The 22,173-nt window shown below is 44.3% G+C and overlaps 1 protein-coding gene across 1 annotated transcript in view; it reads left to right on the top strand.

Annotated features, from left to right (window-relative positions):
• The window catches only part of LOC147348074 (uncharacterized), a 238,979-nt gene extending 217,250 nt beyond the window's left edge, over window positions 1-21,729 (top strand). Inside the window, exons 3-4 of the mRNA XM_086366030.1 lie at window positions 10,749-10,798; window positions 20,937-21,729. Of these exons, the coding sequence (XP_086222156.1) occupies window positions 10,749-10,798; window positions 20,937-21,231 (345 nt within the window). The 3' untranslated portion in view covers window positions 21,232-21,729. The remainder of the gene's footprint in view (window positions 1-10,748; window positions 10,799-20,936) is intronic.
• Window positions 21,730-22,173: the final 444 nt, after the last annotated feature.

Raw genomic sequence — 22,173 nt, 5'->3', positions numbered from 1 at the left:
TCTCTAAGCCTTTGAACAGCCTGTTCCCCTCTAGCCTTCTGACAGCGGTGCTCTGTCTCTGCAAGCGTGTGCTGTAACACTAAACTATCCTCCCCTTCACCCCCTTACTCCTGAGTTTGTGTGGGCCCTGAAAAGACAGAAGATCAAACCCTTGTTTAAGTTACATGTGGGATCTGGGAGATGTCCTTCTTCCAATGATGTATTGTTACATTTGTAGAGTTTTTTGTTCCTCTTGTGCGTGCCGCGTGCTCAGTCACTTCAGTCGTGTCTGACTCTGCGACCCCATGGGCCTGCCAGGCTCCTCTGTCCATGGGATTCTCCAGGCAAGAATACTGGAGTGTGTTGCCATGCCCTCCTCCAGGGGATCTTCCCAACCCAGAGATCAAACCCATGTCTCTTGCATCTCCTGCACTGGCAAGCAAGTTCTTTACCACTCACACCACCTGGGAAGCCCCTTTTATTCCTTGCATGTACTTAATTCACTCTAAAAGTTGGGAGAGTAAACAAGTTAGCTGAGAGTAGAGAATGTGGGGTAATTCATGAGGGACCGTGTTCCCTCAAAGACGTGGGATCTTGTGTAGTTTTTCAGCTTTCCTTTCCAGTGTCCAACTATGGATTTCATGTTGCATTGTCAGGATGCTCTCTTGTATTGAATATAAGGCTCAGCTGTGAAGTTTCTGCCCAGATCATCTTTACCAGCTTGGCCTCAATGGAGGAATCTGAAGTCCTTGCTTCCCCTGCAGCAGAGTTTTCCATTTATATACCAGAAAGGAAGCATGTTCTACCCACTATGACCTTTACCTCTGGGTTTTAGGAAACTATTTGATTTTCTGTTCAAGGAGAGCACTGTAACCCTGGCAACCAGACACCATGGTACAAATGGGAGATCTAATGTCCAAAGGCAGTTTGACGGGCACACACACTAACGCGGCAGGCTGAGGCATCTCTCATCTGTACTCTGACAGGACTTGAGATTGAGCTCAATTCTGCAAAGTAGAACCTTCCCCTTTTCTAAACGCAGTAGGGCTCTCAGTGCTTTGCCTCCTCTCCACCAATCCAGCTGATGCTCAAGCTCTGATCCCTGCCTCAGTCATAGAATTCAGATGGTTAGTGTTCAAAATACTGAGCACAACATTCCATAGTTCATGCACTGTGCCCATGAGTGGTGAGTCAATCAGTCAACTGTTGCCACTTCTGATCCAGAATTGAAGAGACTTGGATTGTCGCCATTACGCTAGCTGTGTGAATGTGAGCATGTCATTAAGCCTCTTTTAGCATTCTCATATGACTGTGCTTCCTCAAATCTAGACGAAGTATTAAAGTTTGGAAGTATGTACAATTCATGACTGATGAAATATAAGTAGGGCAGGCTAAATGCTATAACAGCTAAACCTCCAAATCTTAGTGTGTAATGCAGTACAATATAACTTCTTGCTCATATCATTTGGTGTTTTATTGATTCATGATTTTTGCGTCATGCAGCTCTACCATCAGGCAGATCCCCAGACCCTTCTCCATTATGTATAATATACATTCTGTCTGTACATAATTGTACATTACACCATAATGTACATACTGTTTTTTGTTTAGTCGGTAAGTTGTGTCCAACTCCTTTGCAACCCCACGGACTATAGCCCACCAGGCTCCTCTGTCCATGGGATTTCCAGGGCAAGAGTACTGGGGTGGGTTGCTAGTCGTGTGACCACGCCTAATTGCTCGGGAGTCTGGGGAAAGGAGCTTCGCTGTGTACCCTGGGGAAAACAAAAAGATGTGGTGGTGAGCACGTCCGGCGGTCTATCACATACCCAGTTTATTCTTCTTTTTGCTTAGAGAACATCCAAAACCTCTTCTGCAAGAGACAACCGAGAGTCCCACTGTGAGCCTGCATGCAGCTCCAAGTCCAGGATCTCAGGCCGTTGTGAAGCCCTGTCTGTTAGTCTCATCCTTTTAGGAATGACACTTAACACTCAGTGCAGCAGAGACACTGATTTCAAACTCTACCTGAAACACCCAGATACCTTCCTTAAGAAGACTTAGAATTTCCCCAGGAGAGGGAAGAAGCTGGGCAAGGGCTTTGAGTCCTGGATGTGCAACTAGCATTTCTAAATCATTTATCCGTTGCATGCCCATGACCTCAGTTCTAGTCCTGTGCTGGCCAGGACAACACAATCCGAAATGAAAGTGAGGAAAGGGTTGTTGAGTGACTTTCCTCAGGTCCCACAGCCTGATAAACCCTTCCAGGATGCTTGCAATCCTCTCAGATGTCTTTCTTTTATTTTCCATCAAGCGTTATCCCTCACCCTCTTCATGGATTTCTTTGAGACTCATATTCTCCTTGTTGAGCAGACTAGACGTATTTTCGATGGAACCCTCCGTGACAAAGAGCAATCTGCTGCAACCCAGCGTGATGTAAACATCTATGCACAAGTGTGTGCATATGGGCTTCATTCCTTATCCTAACGGATTGGCAGTTGTGCTTGTATCACCTTCCAGCTTGTGGTCCCCTCTCCCCATCTTCCTGTCCTCTGCTCCCTGGCACTGCCCTGATGGGTGGGCATACACCTGGCTTCATCCAGCGTCTAGCACAGGCCCGTGCACTCAGGCATTTCAAAGAAGGGCCCTACCTCACAGCAAAAGGGGACTTGGAATGTTTTAATCTCCTTTCTGCTTCCCACAGGTTGTGAGACCTTGAGAAATTCCTTGATTTTCTCTGAATCTTGGTGTGTTTTATTGTTGTTATTTTGCTTTAAAAAAAGAAAAAAAGAAAATTGGATACAGTTAACTTGAAAATGCTCAAACTACCGCACAATTGCACTCATCTCACACGCTAGTAAAGTAATGCTCAAAATTCTCCAAGCTAGGCTTCAGCAATATGTGAACCGTGAACTTCCTGATGTTCAAGCTGGTTTTAGAAAAGGCAGAGGAACCAGAGATCAAATTGCCAACATCCGCTGGATCATGGAAAAAGCAAGAGAGTTGCAGAAAAGCATCTATGTCTGCTTTATTGACTATGCCAAAGCCTTTGACTGTGTGGATCACAATAAACTGTGGAAAATTCTGAAAGAGATGGGAATACCAGACCACCTGATCTGCCTCTTGAGAAATTTGTATGCAGGTCAGGAAGCAACAGTTGGAACTGGACATGGAAAAACAGACTGGTTCCAAATAGGAAAAGGAGTTCGTCAAGGTTGTATATTGTCACCCTGTTTATTTAACTTATATGCAGAGTACATCATGAGAAACGCTGGACTGGAAGAAGCACAAGCTGGAATCAAGATTGCCGAGAGAAATATCAATAACCTCAGATATGCAGATGACACCACCCTTATGGCAGAAAGTGAAGAGGAACTCAAAAGCCTCTTGATGAAAGTGAAAGTGGAGAGTGAAAAAGTTGGCTTAAAGCTCAACATTCAGAAAACGAAGATCATGGCATCTGGTCCCATCACTTCATGGGAAATAGATGGGGAAACAGTGGAAACAGTGTCAGACTTTATTTTTCTGGGCTCCAAAATCACTGCAGATGGTGACTGCAGCCATGAAATTAAAAGACGTTTACTCCTTGGAGGGAAAGTTATGACCAACCTCGATAGCATATTCAAAAGCAGAAATATTACTTTGCCAACAAAGGTTCGTCTAGTCAAGGCTATGGTTTTTCCTGTGGTCATGTATGGATGTGAGAGTTGGACTGTGAAGAAGGCTGAGCACTGAAGAATTGATGCTTTTGAACTGTGGTGTTGGAGAAGACTCTTGAGAGTCCCTTGGACTGCAAGGAAATCCAACCAGTCCATTCTGAAGGAGATCAGCCCTGGGATTTCTTTGGAAGGAATGATGCTGAAGCTGAAACTCCAGTACTTTGGCCACCTCATGTGAAGAGGTGACTCATTGGAAAAGACTCTGATGCTGGGAGGGATTGGGGGCAGGAGGAGAAGGGGACGACAGAGGATGAGATGGCTGGATGGCATCACTGACTCGATGGACCTGAGTCTGGGTGAACTCCGGGAGTTAGTGATGGACAGGGAGGCCTGGTGTTCTGAGATTCTTGGAGTCACAAAGAGTCGGACACGACTGAGCGACTGATCTGATCTGAACTTGAAAATACATTTCAGGACTTCTCTGGCAGCCCAGTGGTTAAGACTCTGCCTTCCAATGCAGGAGGTATGCGTTTGATCCCTGGTTGGGGAACCAAGATCCCACATGGTGCTGTGCAGCTAAAAATTGAAAAAGGAAAATGTCTTTCAATGAGAATACACTATGACACTATGGTCAAGCTTTTCAAATGGGTTGCCTAATTGTTTCTCTTTCTTTAGAACCTTTACACTAGGAGTCTAAAAACCTCTCTTCCAGATCTTGTAGCTTTCAGCTGCCACCTGTAATTATATATTCACATCATTGTACTTAATTCTTTCTGATCCTACTCCTAACACACAGACCCACACAGACACACACAGACCCACACAAACACAGACACTCTAATTGTTGTCTCTAGAACAATTGGCTAGACTTCCTTATGATGTTTCAAAGAACATCCTGGGCCTCCATGGAAAAGAACTGACATTTTATTAAGTGCCTATTGTATATTAGGTACTTTTCTTTTGCCCCCATTTAATCCTCATAATTTTCAAAGCGAGGTCTTATTGTCTCCCTTGCTACATATGAGAATATTGGGGGTCAAAGAAGTTAAAAAATTGTGTGTTGCCGCAAATTTGAAGTAGAAGCCAGAATAACCTCAGATCTATCTGATTTCATAGCCCTGCCACCTCCTGACAATTTATATTACAGCAGTCCTTCGGTCACTCCCTCAGTGGGTCATAAAACACATATTGGCTCAAAGAAAATTGTCTTTCAAAAATACTCAGGATGTCCTCGTTTCTTGGTCACCTCAAACCATCTAATCCTGTATGTGATGCAGCAGCATTGGGGGCCCTGTGAGGTTAGGCGGGAGAGTTAGGATCCACTTTCCTTCAGGACCTGGTGCTATCAGTGTGGTCTCTGATAATAAGAGGCCGCTTTATAAATCTGGTCACAAAGAGCTTAGTTTCAGCCAGTGCTATGGAAACAGAACTGGGCTGGCAGATTTTCTTTCATTGGACATATTGTCACAGACTTGATGAGTGAGAGAGTGTGGCTCATATCAACACGTTGCTTAGTAATTGGAGAGCTCCATTGTTTACTGGAAAGGGAACCGTGAAACTAGAAAATATTTCATTGAGAATGTGAATTAAATCAGATGTGCAAATGAATGCTTCTTTTTTTACAGACTCCCCTTTCCACCCACTCTGAATTAGCTGCTGTTTGTTTATTTTGCCTTCGAGGAGAGCAGTAGCAAAAATCTCAAATTCCTCTCATTTTGCAGAAAAGGAAACCTGAGCCACAAAGAATAATGACTTGTTTAATAAACATCTGTTTTAGACCAATGTACATACATATACTCTGAGCACATGTTTATATTTGGGAAGGTTTATCCTGACTCCTACATATCCTTTTTCATAAACATAATATGTGATTTTCTTTACAGAAAGATAATACATATTAAATATAACTTAAAAACTAGAAAAATGAGAAAAACCATCCAGGGCTCCCCTACCCCAACAGTCATAAATGACTACTGTTGGCATGTTGGTTAATTTTTTTTCCCATCTTTTCATCCCTAATATGTAAGAATTTTTAAATATAGTATTTGTATGTATATTATAAATATATAATATAATCATTTGATTACTTGATATGCAATTATAAGTATGTTTTCATGTTTTTACATATTTGGCAAACATTTTCAACAGAATGGTAAACAAAAATAAGGACCCCTTTTTTTAATTTAGCATAGTTAGTAGTTTTTTAAAACGATTAAAAAATTTTTTTGTTGAGAAAAAGTTTACATGCTGGTGAAGTCACCCTATTTAGTATATAATCCTGTGACTTTTGACAGATTCATACTTGACAAATACATAACAAATACCTGTGACCATCACTGCAGTCAACATACAGAACAATTAAAAAATTCCTCTGTGTCCTTCTGTGGTCAGCCTGTCCCCCTGCTCCCAGCTCCTAGCAACCGCTGATGTGTGTTTTATTCCTGTGGTTTCTTGCCTGTCCCAGCGTGTCGTGGACGTGGATTACACAGTGCGTAGTCTTTGAGTCTGGCTTCTTGCACTTAGCTTAATGAATCTCAGATCCACCCTTGTTGTTGCACGTATTAACGTTCTTTTCTTTTTATTGCTGTATAGTATTCCTGGGCAGGGCTGTACCGCAGTTCGTTTATTCGTTCCTCGTGTCGTTTCCAGTTTGGGTCAATTAAGAATCAAGTTGAAGGGAAGTCCTCGGCTGTCCAGTGACTAGGGCTCTGCGCCTTCACCACCGAGGGCACGGGTTCAATCCCTGGTCTGGGAATGAGGATCCCATAAGCTGTGCAGCGCAGCCAGAAGAGACAAAAGTCTGTTATAAACGCTCATGTACAGATTGTGTGAACACGAGTTTTCGTGACTTCTCATCCCCCTGAGCCTCAGGCAATTGCTAATCTACTTTCTGTCTCTATGAATTTGCCTGTTGTGGGCATTTCATATAAATGTGACTGTATAACCTCTAGCCCTTTGTGACTGGCTTATTTCATTTCCTGTAATGTTTTGAAGACTTGTCATGTTGTAGCACATATCAGTATTCATATCTTTCTATTGCTGTATAATATACCATCGTGTGGGTATCACCTTTTACTTATCCACTCATCAGTTGGCGGACATCTGATTATTTCTATTCTTTGTCTATTATGAATAATGCTGCTATGAACATTCAGGCACCAGTGTTAATGTGAATGTCTATTTTCAGTTCTCTTAGGTGGATATCTAGGCATGGGTTTGCTGGATCATATTTGAACTCTGTATTTAACTATCTGAGGAACCGCCAAATGATTTCCAGGATGGCTTACCATTTTACATTCAGCCCAGCAATATATGAACATTACAATTTCTCCACATCCTTGTCAAAACTTGCTCTTATCTGACTTTTTGATTATAACCATGCTAGTGAGCATGAAGTAGCATCTCATTGTGATTTTGATTTGAATTTCCCCAACAACTAATTATATTGAGCATCTTTCCACATGCTTATTGGCCACTTATATATAATTTTTGGAGAAATGTATATTGGAACGTTTTGCCCATTGCAGACCTGCTCCCTTTTTCCATGTTGGCAATTAGAGGGGCCCAGGTCTTACCTGGCTTCCTCATCCTGCTGACAGTCTCCAGTCAGAGCCCAGCTGACTCACTGTCCTGATAAGTCAATGAATCATAAGCCTGGTGACTCAGCCTTTTCCCTTTTGTTAACATAACAAGGAAGTCTCTGCATACAGCCATGGAATTCATTTTCAGAAAGAAAATTCGGTGAGATTAGTTGATGAACACATTTTTATTCAGTACAGAGAAAGGTCACATTAAACTGAAAAATAGAAAATCAGAAATGACTTTATAGATGATATTTGAGGGAGGAAACGAGACCAATGTGCCCTCTTTGAGTGAAAGAGAATTACTCTCTTCCCCCAAGTAAGAAGTAATGGCTTCAGTAGTGGGTGGAGTATTGAACTGAAAATGTGGCTAGATGACGGTGTGAACATAAGAGAATGCTATTAAATGTGATTTTAATCTCTGACACACTAAGGGGAATGACACAGAAAGTGAATATCTAATAGTGTCACGTTTTTATAAAGCAGTCTCCCAGACTGCAACTGCTTATGAACAAACTTCATTTTTTGAATTTCAAACTTTAATAACCTATCCTAATACATTTTTGAAAACTTAATATATGAACGCAGCATTATGTTAAATATAGGAAGACAAAATTTGGTATGTGCTATTTAAAAGCTCACAGTTGGTGGGGCCTAAAATTTGTGTTTACATTTATTTATTCAGTATTTCTTCAGTGTCTACCATGTAGTAGGTAAGTTGAAGGTAAATCAACATATCCTCTGTGCTCTGGTCTCACACTGGGATTTTCCCCCATTTCAGTGTCATGTTATGAAGATGTTGGCATGGTTGACCATCTTCCAAACACTCTCTTTGCCTTATCTCATTGTTTACAGAACAGTATGGGAGGTTTTGTCATCCTGCTTTACAGGTGAGAAAACCGAGATCCAGAGATGTTAAGTCACTTACACACAGTGATACAGCCAGTAAGGATCAGGATTTGAACCTGGGTCGCGTCACCATAAATCCAAGCTCTTTTCAGCATGCCATGCTCTGTAGTGTGCCAAGAAAATGGTAAATCCTAAACTTTCATGAGATAGGGTTCAAGTGGAAGCTGCTTCTTCCCCCTGGCTTCAGTCTTATTTCCTTGGATATGAAAGGAAATGGGTTGATATTTTTGTAGCCAGACTGGTTGGGTGTAGATTGACAGTGTTTCATGGTGTCACAGTCATGACAGACATGAATTGTTTAATGTGATGGTTAATTTTATGTGTCAACTTGACTAGGCTACAGGGTGCCCAGATATTTGGTCAAACATTATTCTGGGTGTTTCTGTGAAGATGTCTTTGGATGAGATTAACATTTGAATCAGTAGACTGAATAAAGCAGATTGCCCTCTCTAATGTGGGTGGACCTCAACCAATCAGCTGAAACACGAATGGAAAAAAAGTTGTCCGTTTCATGAGTAAGAGAGAACTTCTCCTTCTTGACTGCCTTCAAGCTGGGATGTCAGCCTTTTCTGCTTTTGGACACAATGGAAACTCCTTGGGCTTCAAGCCCACCAGTCTTTGGATGGTTCTCGTGTTTCTCAGACCTCCCGACTGCTACCAGAACTACATTGGCTGTCCTGGGTCTCCAGTATGACAACCTACCCCGTAAATCTTGAAATTCATCATTGTTTATAATGATATGAGCCAGTTCCTCATAGTAAACCTCTTTATAGATACGGAGTTCTGTTTCTCTGGGAAACTCTGTGGCTATGAAGGCACTGGAGAACTCTTCTCTCCATCACTCCCAGTGGGCGTTATCCAATGGGCAGGTGTTTCTAGCAAACAGGCAGAGGGAGGATCCAGCCAGACCACCAGGATCAGTCCTCTCAACATGGCCATGCTGCCACCTTCCACACGTCTGGGCTGTGGCTGAGTCCCAAGCTCTGAGCTAGGTGAGGAGTTGGCATGTAGCATCCTGAGCCTTGTGTCAGCAAGAGCTGGCAGCAGTGAATGCGGAAACCCAATGGCTGTCTGAAGGGAAAAGACAAGTGAGCCCAAACTCTGGAATCTCATCAACCCCTTCTTTACCATGAAGAAATATATAAAAAAAGAGCCTACACTTTCCCAAGTCTTGACTCCAAGTCATCTCTAGCTGTCCCTGTGTGGCACCATCCTGATTTGCCCACACTGCCCAGGTATGGACTGGTGATCTACAGAGATCCTACAGCATCCCCGGCTTGCTTTCTCCACATACCCAGGCATAAAGAGTGGACACAGTGGCCTGCCCTTGAAGAGAGCTCGAAAGAAACGGAGCATGTGCTTTGCTCTGTCAACAGAGCCTGGAGGATTTTGCTGGTAAAAGGAAGGAAAAAAAAATCAATGTGGCTGTTTAAAATGTAACCGTGGCAGTGAAGCAGTACAGAAAGGTCATTGCAAGGAGGAGGTTCAAGGCCTTGGAGGATGCTGTGCCCCAGCCTATCGAGGAGAATTGCCCAAGGAAGCCAAGTTTCAGAAAAGATTTGATTCCTCTCCATCCATCTTTCCCCTACTTGTGAATCATTTTCACTTCATCCCACATGGCATCTGCAGTAGCTCCCAGGTCTCGAGTACCCACCAGGTTCTCCTGACTGCTACTAGAACTACATGGATTGTCCTGGGTCCCCAGTTTGATGACCTACCCTGTAGATCTTGAGATTCATCGTTGGTTTATTCAGCATGTTCCCTACCTTTGGAAATCTGCTATACACTTTATACACAAATATAGATGCAAAGATTATCTCTAGTTTACCCTTAAAGAAACTCAACCCAGCAAGGTTAAGCAACTTGTCCATTTTGACACAGATAGGCGAGTAGAAAAATTCCATTTAAGTCCAAGTGAACCTGATTTCAAAGCACACACTCTTTAGGTCTTAGCATGTCACTCCAGCCAAAGTCAGCCAAGAGGAGGTTTACCTGCTTCTGTGCATTAGAGTTGGTTGGTAATTTTGGAGCCTCTCTCAAGTACATCATTTGGGTATTTGGCTGCCATTCAGCCCCTAAGCTGGAGAAGGCAATGGCACCCCACTTCAGTACTCTTGCCTGGCAAATCCCATGGACGGAGAAGCCTGGTAGGCTGCAGTCCATGGGGTCGCTAGGAGTTGGACATGACTGAGCGACTTCACTTTCACTTTTCCTTTCATGCATTGGAGAAGGAAATGGCAACCCACTCCAGTGTTCTTGCCTGGAGAATCCCAGGGATGGGGGAGCCGGGTGGGCTGCCATCTCTGGGGTCGCACAGAGTCGGACACGACTGAATCGACTTAGCAGCAGCAGCAGCCCCTAAGCTACTCATGGGTCAACTCACTAGTCATCCAGGCAAGATGAATGGGTGTATAAATGGCTGCTGAGTGGTGACAATTTTAGTCCTTGGTGACTGATTAAAGTTGCTTTAGAGTTTTTGTCCTTAGGTCTAATGTTCAGTGGTTCATTTCCCATTTAAGAGTGTGGCTTGTGTACACTGGGGATTTCATATCCAACTCAGAATTTGAAAGAAGATATACAAGCCCTTTCATGGAACCTGACTGTTTTGTATGGTTTTTTTCCCTAGATCTATAAAGAAGTTCTAAGCATGAGGCTGTCAGTAGGAGTGAAAAGAAGGTAAGAAAACATGCCTGTAACTTATAGTTGATCTTAACCAAGGTTCCTCCATTTCCACAGGGCCGTATCTGTGGATTCAACCCAGCACAGATCATGTAGTACTGTCATACCCATCGCTGATAAAAACCTGTGGAGGAGTGACCCTGTGCAGTTCAAACCCATGTTGTTCAAGGGCCAGCTTTACATGCATATACATATCACATTTTGCTTATCCATTCATCTATCAGTGGACACTTAGGTGACCTATTAGATATTGTGAAAGTGCTCCTATGAACCCGTGTGTGTAGTTTTGTGCGTTTTTACAAATAAGGATCTTCAGGTTCAGAAAAGTGGGATAACCGTGTCACATCGCATAGTCACCATGTGACAGAGCTTGGAAAGCTGAACAATCAGGGAGGTAAGGGAACTCTGCACTTTTCACAGAGGCCGAGCTCCTCTGGTCTGCGTCCAGGGTGGAGGTGGACGGGATAGCTTGCCGAGGCCGGGCTCAGGGCTCAGCTGCCAGTGGTCCCCGGCGGAGGTCTTGCAAAGGCTACTGGAGGGATGCTTGTTGGGGTGATGGGTCCTCTCCCTCCCTGGTGCCCACAACCCAAGAAGAGAAGAACCAGTGGTGACCTGTGCCAAGGGTGGCCTGGGAAGAGAAGGGACCATCCTGAGAGCTTTCCTTCTGAAAGGGTGAGCAGGAGACGCTAGAGTGCGAAGGGGACACGGGCAGCGTTGGGTATGGAAGTCTGGGTCCGTGTGCCTCGTCTTAGAGGGACCATCTGGAGTGTGATCCGTAACCAGCGGAGTCAGCGCCACCTGGTGAAAATGCAGACCCCAGGCCCCACGCTGCAGCAGCAGAGTCACACCCGGATTTTACAAGTTCCACAGCCGGCTGAGCAGACTTTAAAGTTGGAGGAGTGCCGCCTTAGAGCCCTTTGAGGCACACGTTTATGACATTTCTTCATTGTTAAGTTTCATAAAGTCCTCACCAGACAGGGCTGATGGTGCAGAGAGTGAGCTGCCTGCTTTTTGCTGTTTCCTGGAGACAGAGGAGAGCCCCCTTGGGGAGAAGGGCATGTCCTCCAGAGACAGGGAGCTGGCCAGAGGGGACGAGAGACTGAGGGAGGAGAGGGAGGGACGAAACAGGAAAGCGTCACTTCTGTTGAGTAAAGATTCAATTCTGCAAGGCTTGTACTTTAGAGACTTAATCTCCAAGTAACCCTCTGAGGAATTCACTGTATACACCACTTTGTAGATAAGAAGAAAGATTCAGAGAGGGGAAGTGCCTTACCTGGGGTCACTCAGCTAAGTGGCCAGCTCCCCCTGAAGACGGCTGTCCCAAATGTGGCTCTTTCCCTTGCTGCCAAGTGTCAGGTTTGGTTTCAGTCCCAGTGCCAATTCCTTGGTCTTAGGACACTCAGGCAAGGGTGACATGGTCAACCATTGCTCCCAGGCTGGGAGCAGAGTGTGTGAATTTAAGGAATTAGAATACTGAGTAAGTGTGCGCTTCAGTCAATAGCTTAGTTCCAGGCACATATGGGTCACCCAATAGGCATGTGTTGAATGAATGAATAGAAGAAAGAGCAGATGTCTGGCCTGTTCCCCTGATTCTTAGATCCTTGGTTGTTATTGTTCAGTCACCCAGGTGTGTCCGACTCTGCAACCCCATGAACTGCAGCACACCAGGCCTCCCTGTCCCTCACCATCTTCCGAGATTTGCCCAAGTTCATGTCCATTGCGTCAGTGATGCCACCCAGCCATCTCATCTTCTGATGCCCTCTTCTCTTTCTGTCCTCATCTTTCCCAGCATCAGTGACTTTTCCAGTGAGTCGGCTGTTCACATAAGGTGACCAAAATAATGGAGCTTCCGCTTCAGCATCAGTCCTTCCAATGATTATTCAGGGTTGATTTTCCTTAAGATCGACTGGTTTGGTCTCCTTTAAACCCCTGGCTGCTGCTGCTGCTAAGTCACTTCAGTTGTGTCCGACTCTGTGCGACCCCATAGATGGCAGCCCACTTGTTTTCAACTTCCCGTGTGTTGCCAGGAGCCAACACTAGAATCAGAGAGTCCAGAGTTTCAATCCAGTGCACTCATCATTACCTCCCACTTTTTTTTGTCAGGAAGCAGCAAAGAAATTTGTTTCAATTATAGATGTTATTTTTGTCCTGGCCTGTGCCATACCTGTATATCGTCTCATCGCTGTCTGTGCATTTGGTGGTTTCCACAGGCCCTACCGCTGCAAGGGGAAGTCCTGTTTTTGCTCTTTCCCAGTTCCTGCCCCGAGGGAATATCTGTCTCCTTAGACAGAGGATCTGGGGGTGGGACGATGCAGTTATTTTTTTCCCCCTCTCTCTTTTTTCTCACTGCTTTGCTCAGAAGGCAGCCCAAGTCACAGTCAGGTCTGTCTTTTGGGCCAGAGGAATCAGGAAAAGAAGCTGGAAAATGTGGGGGAGACGCTAGGGAGAAGAGAGCACTTCTATTAGGTATATATACCTAATAGTGGAATTACTGGGTCAACATTTGGATCCTTCTTACGGTTTTACTTAGCATTTCCCTGATGATTAATTTGCATTTCCCTGCATATTTCATATATTTTACATATGAAAAGTGCCCATCTTTCTGTTGAGTTGCCCTTTTCACTGATTTGTGGAAGTTTTTTATATTATCAATATATGGGCTGCAAACATTTTCTCCAGCTCTATGGGGACTTTTTCACTTCCTTAATGGGGTTTTGATGACTAAAAGTTTAAAAAAAATTTTTTTTTCCTCGTTTAATAAGGAGGGAAGATTAGAGAAGGGTCTTTCTCTAAAAGTTCTTAGCTTTTATGAATGCCAGTTTATCAGTTTTTCCCTTAAGTCCTCATGCTTCCTGTTACCCTTTGAAGAAATCTTTGCGTACTTGAAAGTCATGAACATATGTTTTCCTATGCTATCTGCGAGAAGCTTTAATGGCTTCATAATCACATTTAAATCAGTAATCTATCTGGAATTGGGTTTTGTGAATAGTGTAAGACAGGGGATCTTACATCATTTATTGGAGAGACCCTGCTCCCCGAACTGTTACCTTTGTGACAGTCTGATAAAGCCCATATGTGGATCTCTTGCCAGATTCTCCACTCCATTCCATTGATCTATTTACCCAAACTTGCATTCATTCATGCAGTTGTAAGTTGTCTCAATATCCTCCAACTTTGTTCTTCAGTACTGCTTGGCTAGTCTTACACTTTTCCATTTCCTTAAGATCCACTTGTCAGTTTCTCCCCAAGGAACAGCTTTCTGAGATTTGACTTTGTATTGAATCTAAACATCAGTTTGGGGGAGAACTGACATTTTCACAATATTGAGTGCTCTATTTCATGAACATGGCATAGTCCCTCTATTTTTTTTTAAAGGTATCCTTTAAAGTCTCCTATGCTGAATTTTAGTTTTCACTGTGGAGGTCTTGAACATATTTCATTATATTTATTCCTAAATCTTTGATACACTTTATGCAATTGTACTTGTAAAGTAAAATTTAAACTTTATTTTCTATAATGTTTCTATAAAGAAATACAGTAGGTATTTATGCACTGCCCTTGTAGCTCAAGGACTTTTAGAATTCATTTACTAATTCTAAAAATTCACTTGTTAATTCTAATAATTCTATTAATTCTCCATCTATGTCTTTCCCTACTCTTCCTCATCCCTCACCTCTGCCCAATTTGGTAGCAATGCATGGAAGAGAAATGAAATTCACCTCATCCCATAGCCCTTGATATGTCAAAAGTATGATGAGTACTGGGGCAAAGCATGGTCTAAAATGAGTCTGGGATTATGATCAAGTTTGATCTTTCTGTCAAACTTTATTTGGCAACCTACATTAAAAGTGGGTTGAATTTGTGAGGCTGCACTCACTAATGCTTCCTTATATTCTCTGTGATGTTATATGGGAGATATTTGGTGTGACAGCTATTATTACTAGTCACATGTTTAAAAGGATTGATGAGGAAGCTGGGGAGCTTGATGCTGCCACAAATATAAAAGCCGGCCCCCTCGTCCTGTGTGCTGCAGACCATGACAGGGACCATCTCTTTAAATTGCATTTGCTTCATTAGCAGAAGCAGCTCAAGATCATGCAAGCTCACTCTAATTTATCTTGGTTTGTTGTCATCCTGTGACTCAGGAAGGGAACTGCATTTCTGTTTCCAATTAAGGCTTGATGAACTCCGAGGCAAGGAGCCGGGGTGGAAAACTGGTACTAGGGGAGCAGGAGGATTAAACCTGGTGGAGCATAGCCAAGAGCATTTAGCAAACCCAGGCATCCTTCATCGGAGTCTACTCTGTGCCTGTGACTCTGCCTCAGAATAGCAACAGGAAAAAATAGCAAATAGAAAATCTCCAGATCTCCAGGAGGGCTCTGCACACCTCCTCACTCCTCCCCAGTCCACAGACCCTTCCTAAATGTCTGTGCTGTGACCTGGAGGGGAAAGGCACTGAGAGACAACGTTGTGTAGGGGAAAGAGCAAAGTTTTTGGAATCAGACCCCCCTAAATTGGACCCTGGGCTCTTTCACTCCTAGCTGAGTCACCTTGAACCCACTGTCTCTCCTCACTGAGCCTATTTCTTCAACCATGGAAAGGTGACCATGATACCTACTTGGCACCATGGGCCCTACCCTCTAGCATGATACTAGCTGACATGAGCTGAGTCGCAGCTTAGGCTCTCCAGCTGGCTTCACTCGTCTTCACTGGCCACCCGGACACCTCTAGGGTTTGAGTTTGCAAGCCTTGACCTGGCCCAAGTACCAAGCCACTTCCTGTTTCTGTGGAGAACATGATGAGTTAGCCATTGATGAGTGCAGTCACATGTCTCTCAAGCTCTGTTTAAAATGCCCCCAATCATCAGTGTCCTCTGTAAGCTACCAGGGCAGAAACCGTTGGTAGGCTGAGAGTCAGGGATAAAAGTCTTCCTGAAGGACTCCCTGGAGGGTGGGCTTCCGATCAGCAGATTGGCATCACTTTACACTTGTTAGAAATGCAAATTCTTAGGCCCCTCTGAGGCTACTGAATCAGAAACACCGAGTAGAGCCCAGCAACATTTGCTTCAGCAAGCTCTGCGTGTTGCTGTAACGCAGGCTGATATTTGAGAACTGCTGGTCTGAGCAAGAGCTGGAAACAGCACAGACCCAGCTCGATAGTCTTCTCCTGCCTGGGACTGAGGAATAGCTGCAGGACTCTGGGCCATGGGGCAGCCTGTGAGCTTCTCATGGGTCTATCAGGAGGAGGCCTGTTGAGGAACAGGACCCCCAGCTTCCTCGTGAAAGTCAGGTCCTTCAGCCAGCTGCTCAAGCCTTTCCAAATGGCATCTTCTTCTCTAAGCTTATCTGCCAGACTACTCTGCTCTGCTCCAGCTCTTCTCATCCCTTGTGTGGACACTCCCCGTTTGTTCATATCTCCACTGAGCTCTTAGTATTCTGACGGTCCTTCCAAAGTGTAAAGGTCCAGGTCAGCTTTCCCAAAACGTACTCCTATTGACACCAGTCGGTGATGCTGAAAGTAAGCTCTGTGGTCAATGAATGAGGGAAGTTGTGGCTTACATGGCTTACCCTGTGCGGGATCTACCATAATGTTTAATAAACTAATATCCATTGTAAATGCCCAAGAAAGTAGACTTCAGAGAGAGAATTTTCAAGACTGATTTAAACACAAAACATTTACGCCATATTTTGAAGCACGTTTTTTGTGGGTCACACTTTCAGAGAAGTATGTGTTGTCATATACTTCCTCACAGAGTCATTTAGGTTTATTTACGAATCCAGGCTCTCCAGTAGCCAGATTATACAGCTGTTCCACTGTGCTAACACCAAGCTCTGGGTATCTTAAGTATCTTTGATGCTGCTGCTACTACTGTTTTCCATTTGAATAACATTTCTGAAGCAGCCATTTAATCTTTACAGTATCTCTCTAATCACTGTGATGAAGTCATCTCTAAGATCCAGGTGCTTTAAGAGCCAGGTTGGGCAGTAGATTCCTCAGATGTTCAAAAGTGATATTTGCAAAATAAGCTGGACCAGAATCCTGGTGTCCTGATCACTGGTTCTGTGGGAGGAACAGGTCTTGGGGTTTTTTCCCATATGCCCAAGTGTCTCACTGTTGACAGAGGGAAGCAGGAGTCTGTCTGGTTGTTCCTGCTCCCCATTGTCCAGCATTAGAAATACTTAGATTTCATAACACTTTGTACACCTCAAACTTACAGTGTTATATGTAAATTACATCTCACTAAAGCTGGAGGTGGGGGAAAGAAAAAAGTTATCTTTCAGTAAGCACAACGCGGGAATTCTGTCCTATCTGGATGCCTAGAAGGTACCTTTCTTATAAAAGAAGAGCTGGTTGCAGAAATGAAAAGGTAGAGAGAGGAGCCAATGAGGAAAGTTATTCCTTATTCCCAGCTCTCAAAACACCTGTCATCAAATCACAAACCACTGGACAAAGGCAATGCAACATATTAGTATCTGGAAGTGGGAATCCCTGGTCACTTAGGGGCTTGAAGTCTGGTCAGGACACTGCCACTGCCTAGCCATTAGGTCTGCCTACTTTGGTTCCACTGGAGCAAGATAGTTACAACATTCAAAGTATTATCTGAATTCCTCAAGAGAATCTATTTTTAGCACAATGATATACTTCTTTGCTGATCCCCCCCTCCCCCCGCCCCACCGCCCAATTTGCTCCAGAACACCTAGATCCTGAAGGAAACTTACTTTGGTGATTGCTGTGCTTGCAGGAAATAGGGGAAATCTCCAAGGAACCCTCCTTCCTAAAGAAAGAGTACTAGACTCAGAGCTAGAACCAGAGCTGGGAGCAGAAATTGGTGAATAACCTGAAAGAAGGAGGCTGCCCCCAGGGCAGCGCAGATAGCAGTGCTGTGGTTTGCAAACGGAATAGGAAGTCTCAGCCACAGCAAGGGAGAGAGCTGAACGGACGTCTCTGCATCACACCCGGCCGGCAGTGACCCTCCGATTCCTGTGCATGCCGTGTTCTTGTGTTTCAGTAACTGCAAAACTGAATCTCCCTGTGCCCTCCACTCTTCCTTTTCAGGATTTTTATGTCTGTTCTCCTAAGCTTATTTTTTAGATGGATTTTATATTGTGATATCACATTCTAACACGATTTTACAGACTGTCTTGGGAAAGACATACACTTTTACAATGTCAAATCTTCCCATGTATGAACAGGATGTGTTGGGAGGTATTGTCTTCTGGCATAAAGGTCTCTCATTGCTGATAAATGCCACCACTGCGCAGTGACAAAGATGGCTTTGGTGAGAGAGATTTGGTTCAACGTGTTGTTGAAACCAAAGGGCATTCCATTTAAAAGCCACTCATTGTGATCGTCCTTTCAGCCAAGCCCTGTATCATGTCCTGTTATGGAAGACTCAGTCATGTGTGAAAGCCCATTAGGATGGCTACTTACTATCATAACAAAAAAAACAGAAAATAGTATGTGTTGGCAAGGATGTGGGGAAATTGGAACCCTTGTGCACTGCTGTTGGGAATGTAAAATATTGCAGTGCTTTGAAAAACACTGCAACGGCTCCTAAAAAATTAAAAACAGAGTTAACATATTTTCCAGCAATTCCACTTATTGAAAGCAAAGACTCAAAGAGATATTTGTACACCTAGGTTAACAGCAACATTTTGCACAATAGTCAAAAGGCAGAAGCAAACCCTAGTGTCTGCTGACAGATGAATGGATAAACAAAGTGTGGTGTGTGTGTATACACCGCGGTATATTATTCAGCCTTAACAAGAAAGGAAGTTCTGACGTGTGCCACAGCGTGGAAGACCCCTGAGGACATTACGTTGAGTGGAATAAGCCAGTCACAAAAGGACAAATACTGTATGGTTCCACTTATGTGAAGAACCTAGAGCAGGGAGATTCATAGGGAGAGAAAGTAGAGTGAGAGTCAAGGGCTGTTGGGGAGGGGAAAAAGGGAGTTAGTGCCTAAAAGGTACAGAGTTTCAGATTTGCCAGATGGAATGCGCTTTGAAGATGGATGGTGGCCATGACGGTTGTATAACAGTATGAACGTACTTGATGCCACTTAAAAATAGTTAAGATGGAAATTTTACGTGTATGTATTTTACTGCAATTAAAAATAAAAATAATTTCAGAAAAATTTTTTAAAAAGATGAGTGAGGAAAACTGTGCATGTTCAGAGAACTCCGTGGGGGCAGAACAGTGGCAGGGGGCACAGGCCAGAGGCACCCTGGCCTGCCAGTGGTGGGTGGAGAGCAGCTCTGTGGTATAGACCTGCCTCAGCAGCAGGCTTAATCCCCCAGCGCGTGGAGGCCGGGCGGCTTAGGGAAGGACTCCAGGCTGGCGGAATAATGGTCCGAAGAGATGGGGGAAGGGATAGTGAGGGAGTTGGGGGTGGACATGTACACACTGCTATATTTAAAATAGATAACCAACCAGGACCTACTGTATAGCACAGGGGACTCTGCTCAATGTTATGTGGGCAGCCTGGATGGGAGGAGAATTTGGAGTTGCTCTGCTGTGTGCCTAAAACTATCACAACATTGTTAATTAGCTATACTCCAATATAAAATAAAAAGTTTTTTTTTAAAAAAAGAAGAGACTTCCTAAAAGCATATTCCAGAGCCCACCACCACATTTATCTTGTCATTGGGTATGTTCATGAACTTCCTGAAACCTAAACATCACTCCTGATTTATGGATTTCCTTGCTTTCTCCTTCTCCCTCTCACGTTTCTCTTAGGTGCTCTGCTTTTTGCCCTTGCTACTGACAGATGCTGCAGCCCACACCCAGGTCTGGCCATCCTCTGTGGAACTCAGGTGAACAATTTTCCTGCTCTGAAGCTTTCAGTTCCCATTGCAGAAGGTCACATTATTAATTACAACAGGCCCAAGCACATTTGGGGAGGTAACTCTGTTACCTTGCAGGAACTGCAGAGTTGACACTTCATTAATTGAAAGTGTAGATGCTGGCACTGAGCATCCAAAGAAATCCATTAAATTGTATCTAAATGTAATCTAAATGCTGAGAAGAAAGGGGGTCCAAAATGCTTCTAGTAGAATTCCTCCAAAAATTGTGACTCATTAAAACCAAGCTCCATTATCTCAGCCCCAACAGTGGTTCATAAATATAAAAGAGCCTATCTTCTTAGTCACATAGTTTTTGTTTTGGGAAATACAGTTATTTATTATAAAAAGATAGCATTTATGTTAACATGTAAGGGGTTGGTTTATTTTCAGTGAATTAATACATATTTGTAATGTCTTGCTATTCATTTCTAATATGGTAAATATTAGAAATATTTACCATATTTATAATATTCAAAATAGTCAAAATAGCCCATATCAATAGTCTCTTTTGGAGGTTCCTTAATAACTCATAAGAGTATAAAGGGGTTCTGAGTAAAGAAGTGAAGTGAAAGTCGCTCAATCATGTCTGATTCTTTGCAACCCCACGGACTATAGCCTGCCAGGCTCCTCTGTCCATGGAATTCTCCAGGCAGGAATTCTGGAATGGGTAGCCATTCCCTTCTCCAGGGGATCTTCCCAACCCAGGGATCAAAACCAGGTCTCCCACATTGCAGGTGGATTCTTTACTGTTTGAGCCACCAGGGAAGCCCAAGAATACTGGAATAGATAGCCTATCGCTCCTCCAAGGGAACTTCCCAACCCAGGAATCGAGCCAGGGTCTCTCACATTGCAGGTGGATTCTTTACTCTCTGAGCCACCAGGGAAGCCCAAGAATACTGGAATAGATAGCCTATCGCTCCTCCAAGGGAACTTCCCAACCCAGGAATCGAGCCAGGGTCTCTCACATTGCAAGTGGATTCTTTACTGGCTGAGCTACCAAGGGAGCCCATAAGAGGGTCCTGAGACCAAGCATTAAAGGAGTCACTCAGTGTAGGAGTCCCCCAGGGAAGAGGAAAGATGTTGGTCCCCACAGCCCAGTATGCAGGTGGTGACTCTCCAGGTTTACAGCACTGATGATAAGCAGGAGGACCAACAGCCCGAGCCAAATGTGAGAACTGTGCCTGACAGTGAGGGCCGTCTGGGAGGCGCTGGGCTTGTCTGCATGGCACTTGGTGCTGGCACCGTGGCCAGGCAGCCCTTGTTATTTCATCCCCTCCTCATCCCCACAGGTCACCTCTGGGAGTAAGAACTGTGGTCTCCGAGTCCTCTCTGCCCGCATCTTCTGCCCCTGCACAGCGCCCCCTGGAATCTGGCCAGACTCTTCTCCTGGCTAAGTGCCCGTGTGACCGTCCATACCGCTACACATACCGTCCATGGATATTGTTCTCCTGGCAAGACCAGCATGCTGTACAGCGTGTGTTAGCTGCTTGGCGAAATGTCGTATTGTCATTGTCATGGTTACTATTCAGAGATTATATTCGAGTTCACTTTGCCTTTCTGAAAAGTGAAGATAATATTCCCTGACTTCCCTCCTCCCAGGGTTGCTTCAGGAGACAAACTGGTTAATGTGTCACTCAAATACATGCTTAGGGCCCAACCATCAAAGGTGGTCCATTCAGGACGCAGGAGGGAACATGCGGCTTCCTTCTGTGGAGTCAGGCTGGCTGGTTTGATCCTGAAGCGATCGCCAAGCAGTGAACTGATCTGGGTGACATTATATAACTTTCCTGTGCGTGTCCATCTGTAAACGGAAGCGGCAGACGCCCCTGAAGTTCAGGGCTGTCATGAGGATGAACTAAGATGAGGCATACAGCTCTGCATGTGGGTGCCTTGACTATAGGAAGCTTTCAGGGGAGGCTCTTTTTTGTAACATGAAGGGAGACATCTGGTTTTATTATAAAACTCCACTGGAAGGGGATATTGTCTCTGTTTCTGGAACTCATTGCTCAATGAAGGGGATCGAGTGTCTGGACAGGATGCAGGGCCTATTTGTTCAGGTCGGAATTCTACAAATGAGGGGAATCAGGAAACTGCCTAAGCAGGGGAGAGGTTTCTTAAAAAGATAAGTCGGGTTCCTGTGCATGGAAACTGTTCCATGGAGACCGTGTACTGAGGAGGCAGACGAGAAGGAGCTGCAGTAATACAAGAAGGGAGAAGTGGCTGGTGCTGGCAGGCTCTGGGAAGTGGAGGTGATGGGCTTTGGTGACTGGGCGGATGATGTTGGAGCTGAGGAGAGGAAGGGGTGTAGAGTGACTTCATATTTTAAGTCAGAATAAATAATATTTTCCTTCTGCTGACCTGGGCTCTGGAGAAAGTCAGGGAAACAAATGTTCAGTCTTGACCTTGTGGAATTTAAGACTTTTCCAAGCAGCGCTTGCCAGCATCCTTCCTTCTCCACCTGGCCCCACTCAAACCTCCTGCAAACCTCAGGCCTCCAGCTGCCTAAGAAGCTGAGGGCCCTTTGGA

The sequence above is a fragment of the Bos grunniens genome, chromosome 22 (genome assembly GCF_055505025.1).
Source record: "Bos grunniens cultivar Pamir isolate PY7600 chromosome 22, Bosgru_T2T1.0, whole genome shotgun sequence".
Classification (NCBI taxonomy): domain Eukaryota; kingdom Metazoa; phylum Chordata; class Mammalia; order Artiodactyla; family Bovidae; genus Bos; species Bos grunniens.
This window is presented reverse-complemented; position numbering and strand designations above follow the sequence as displayed.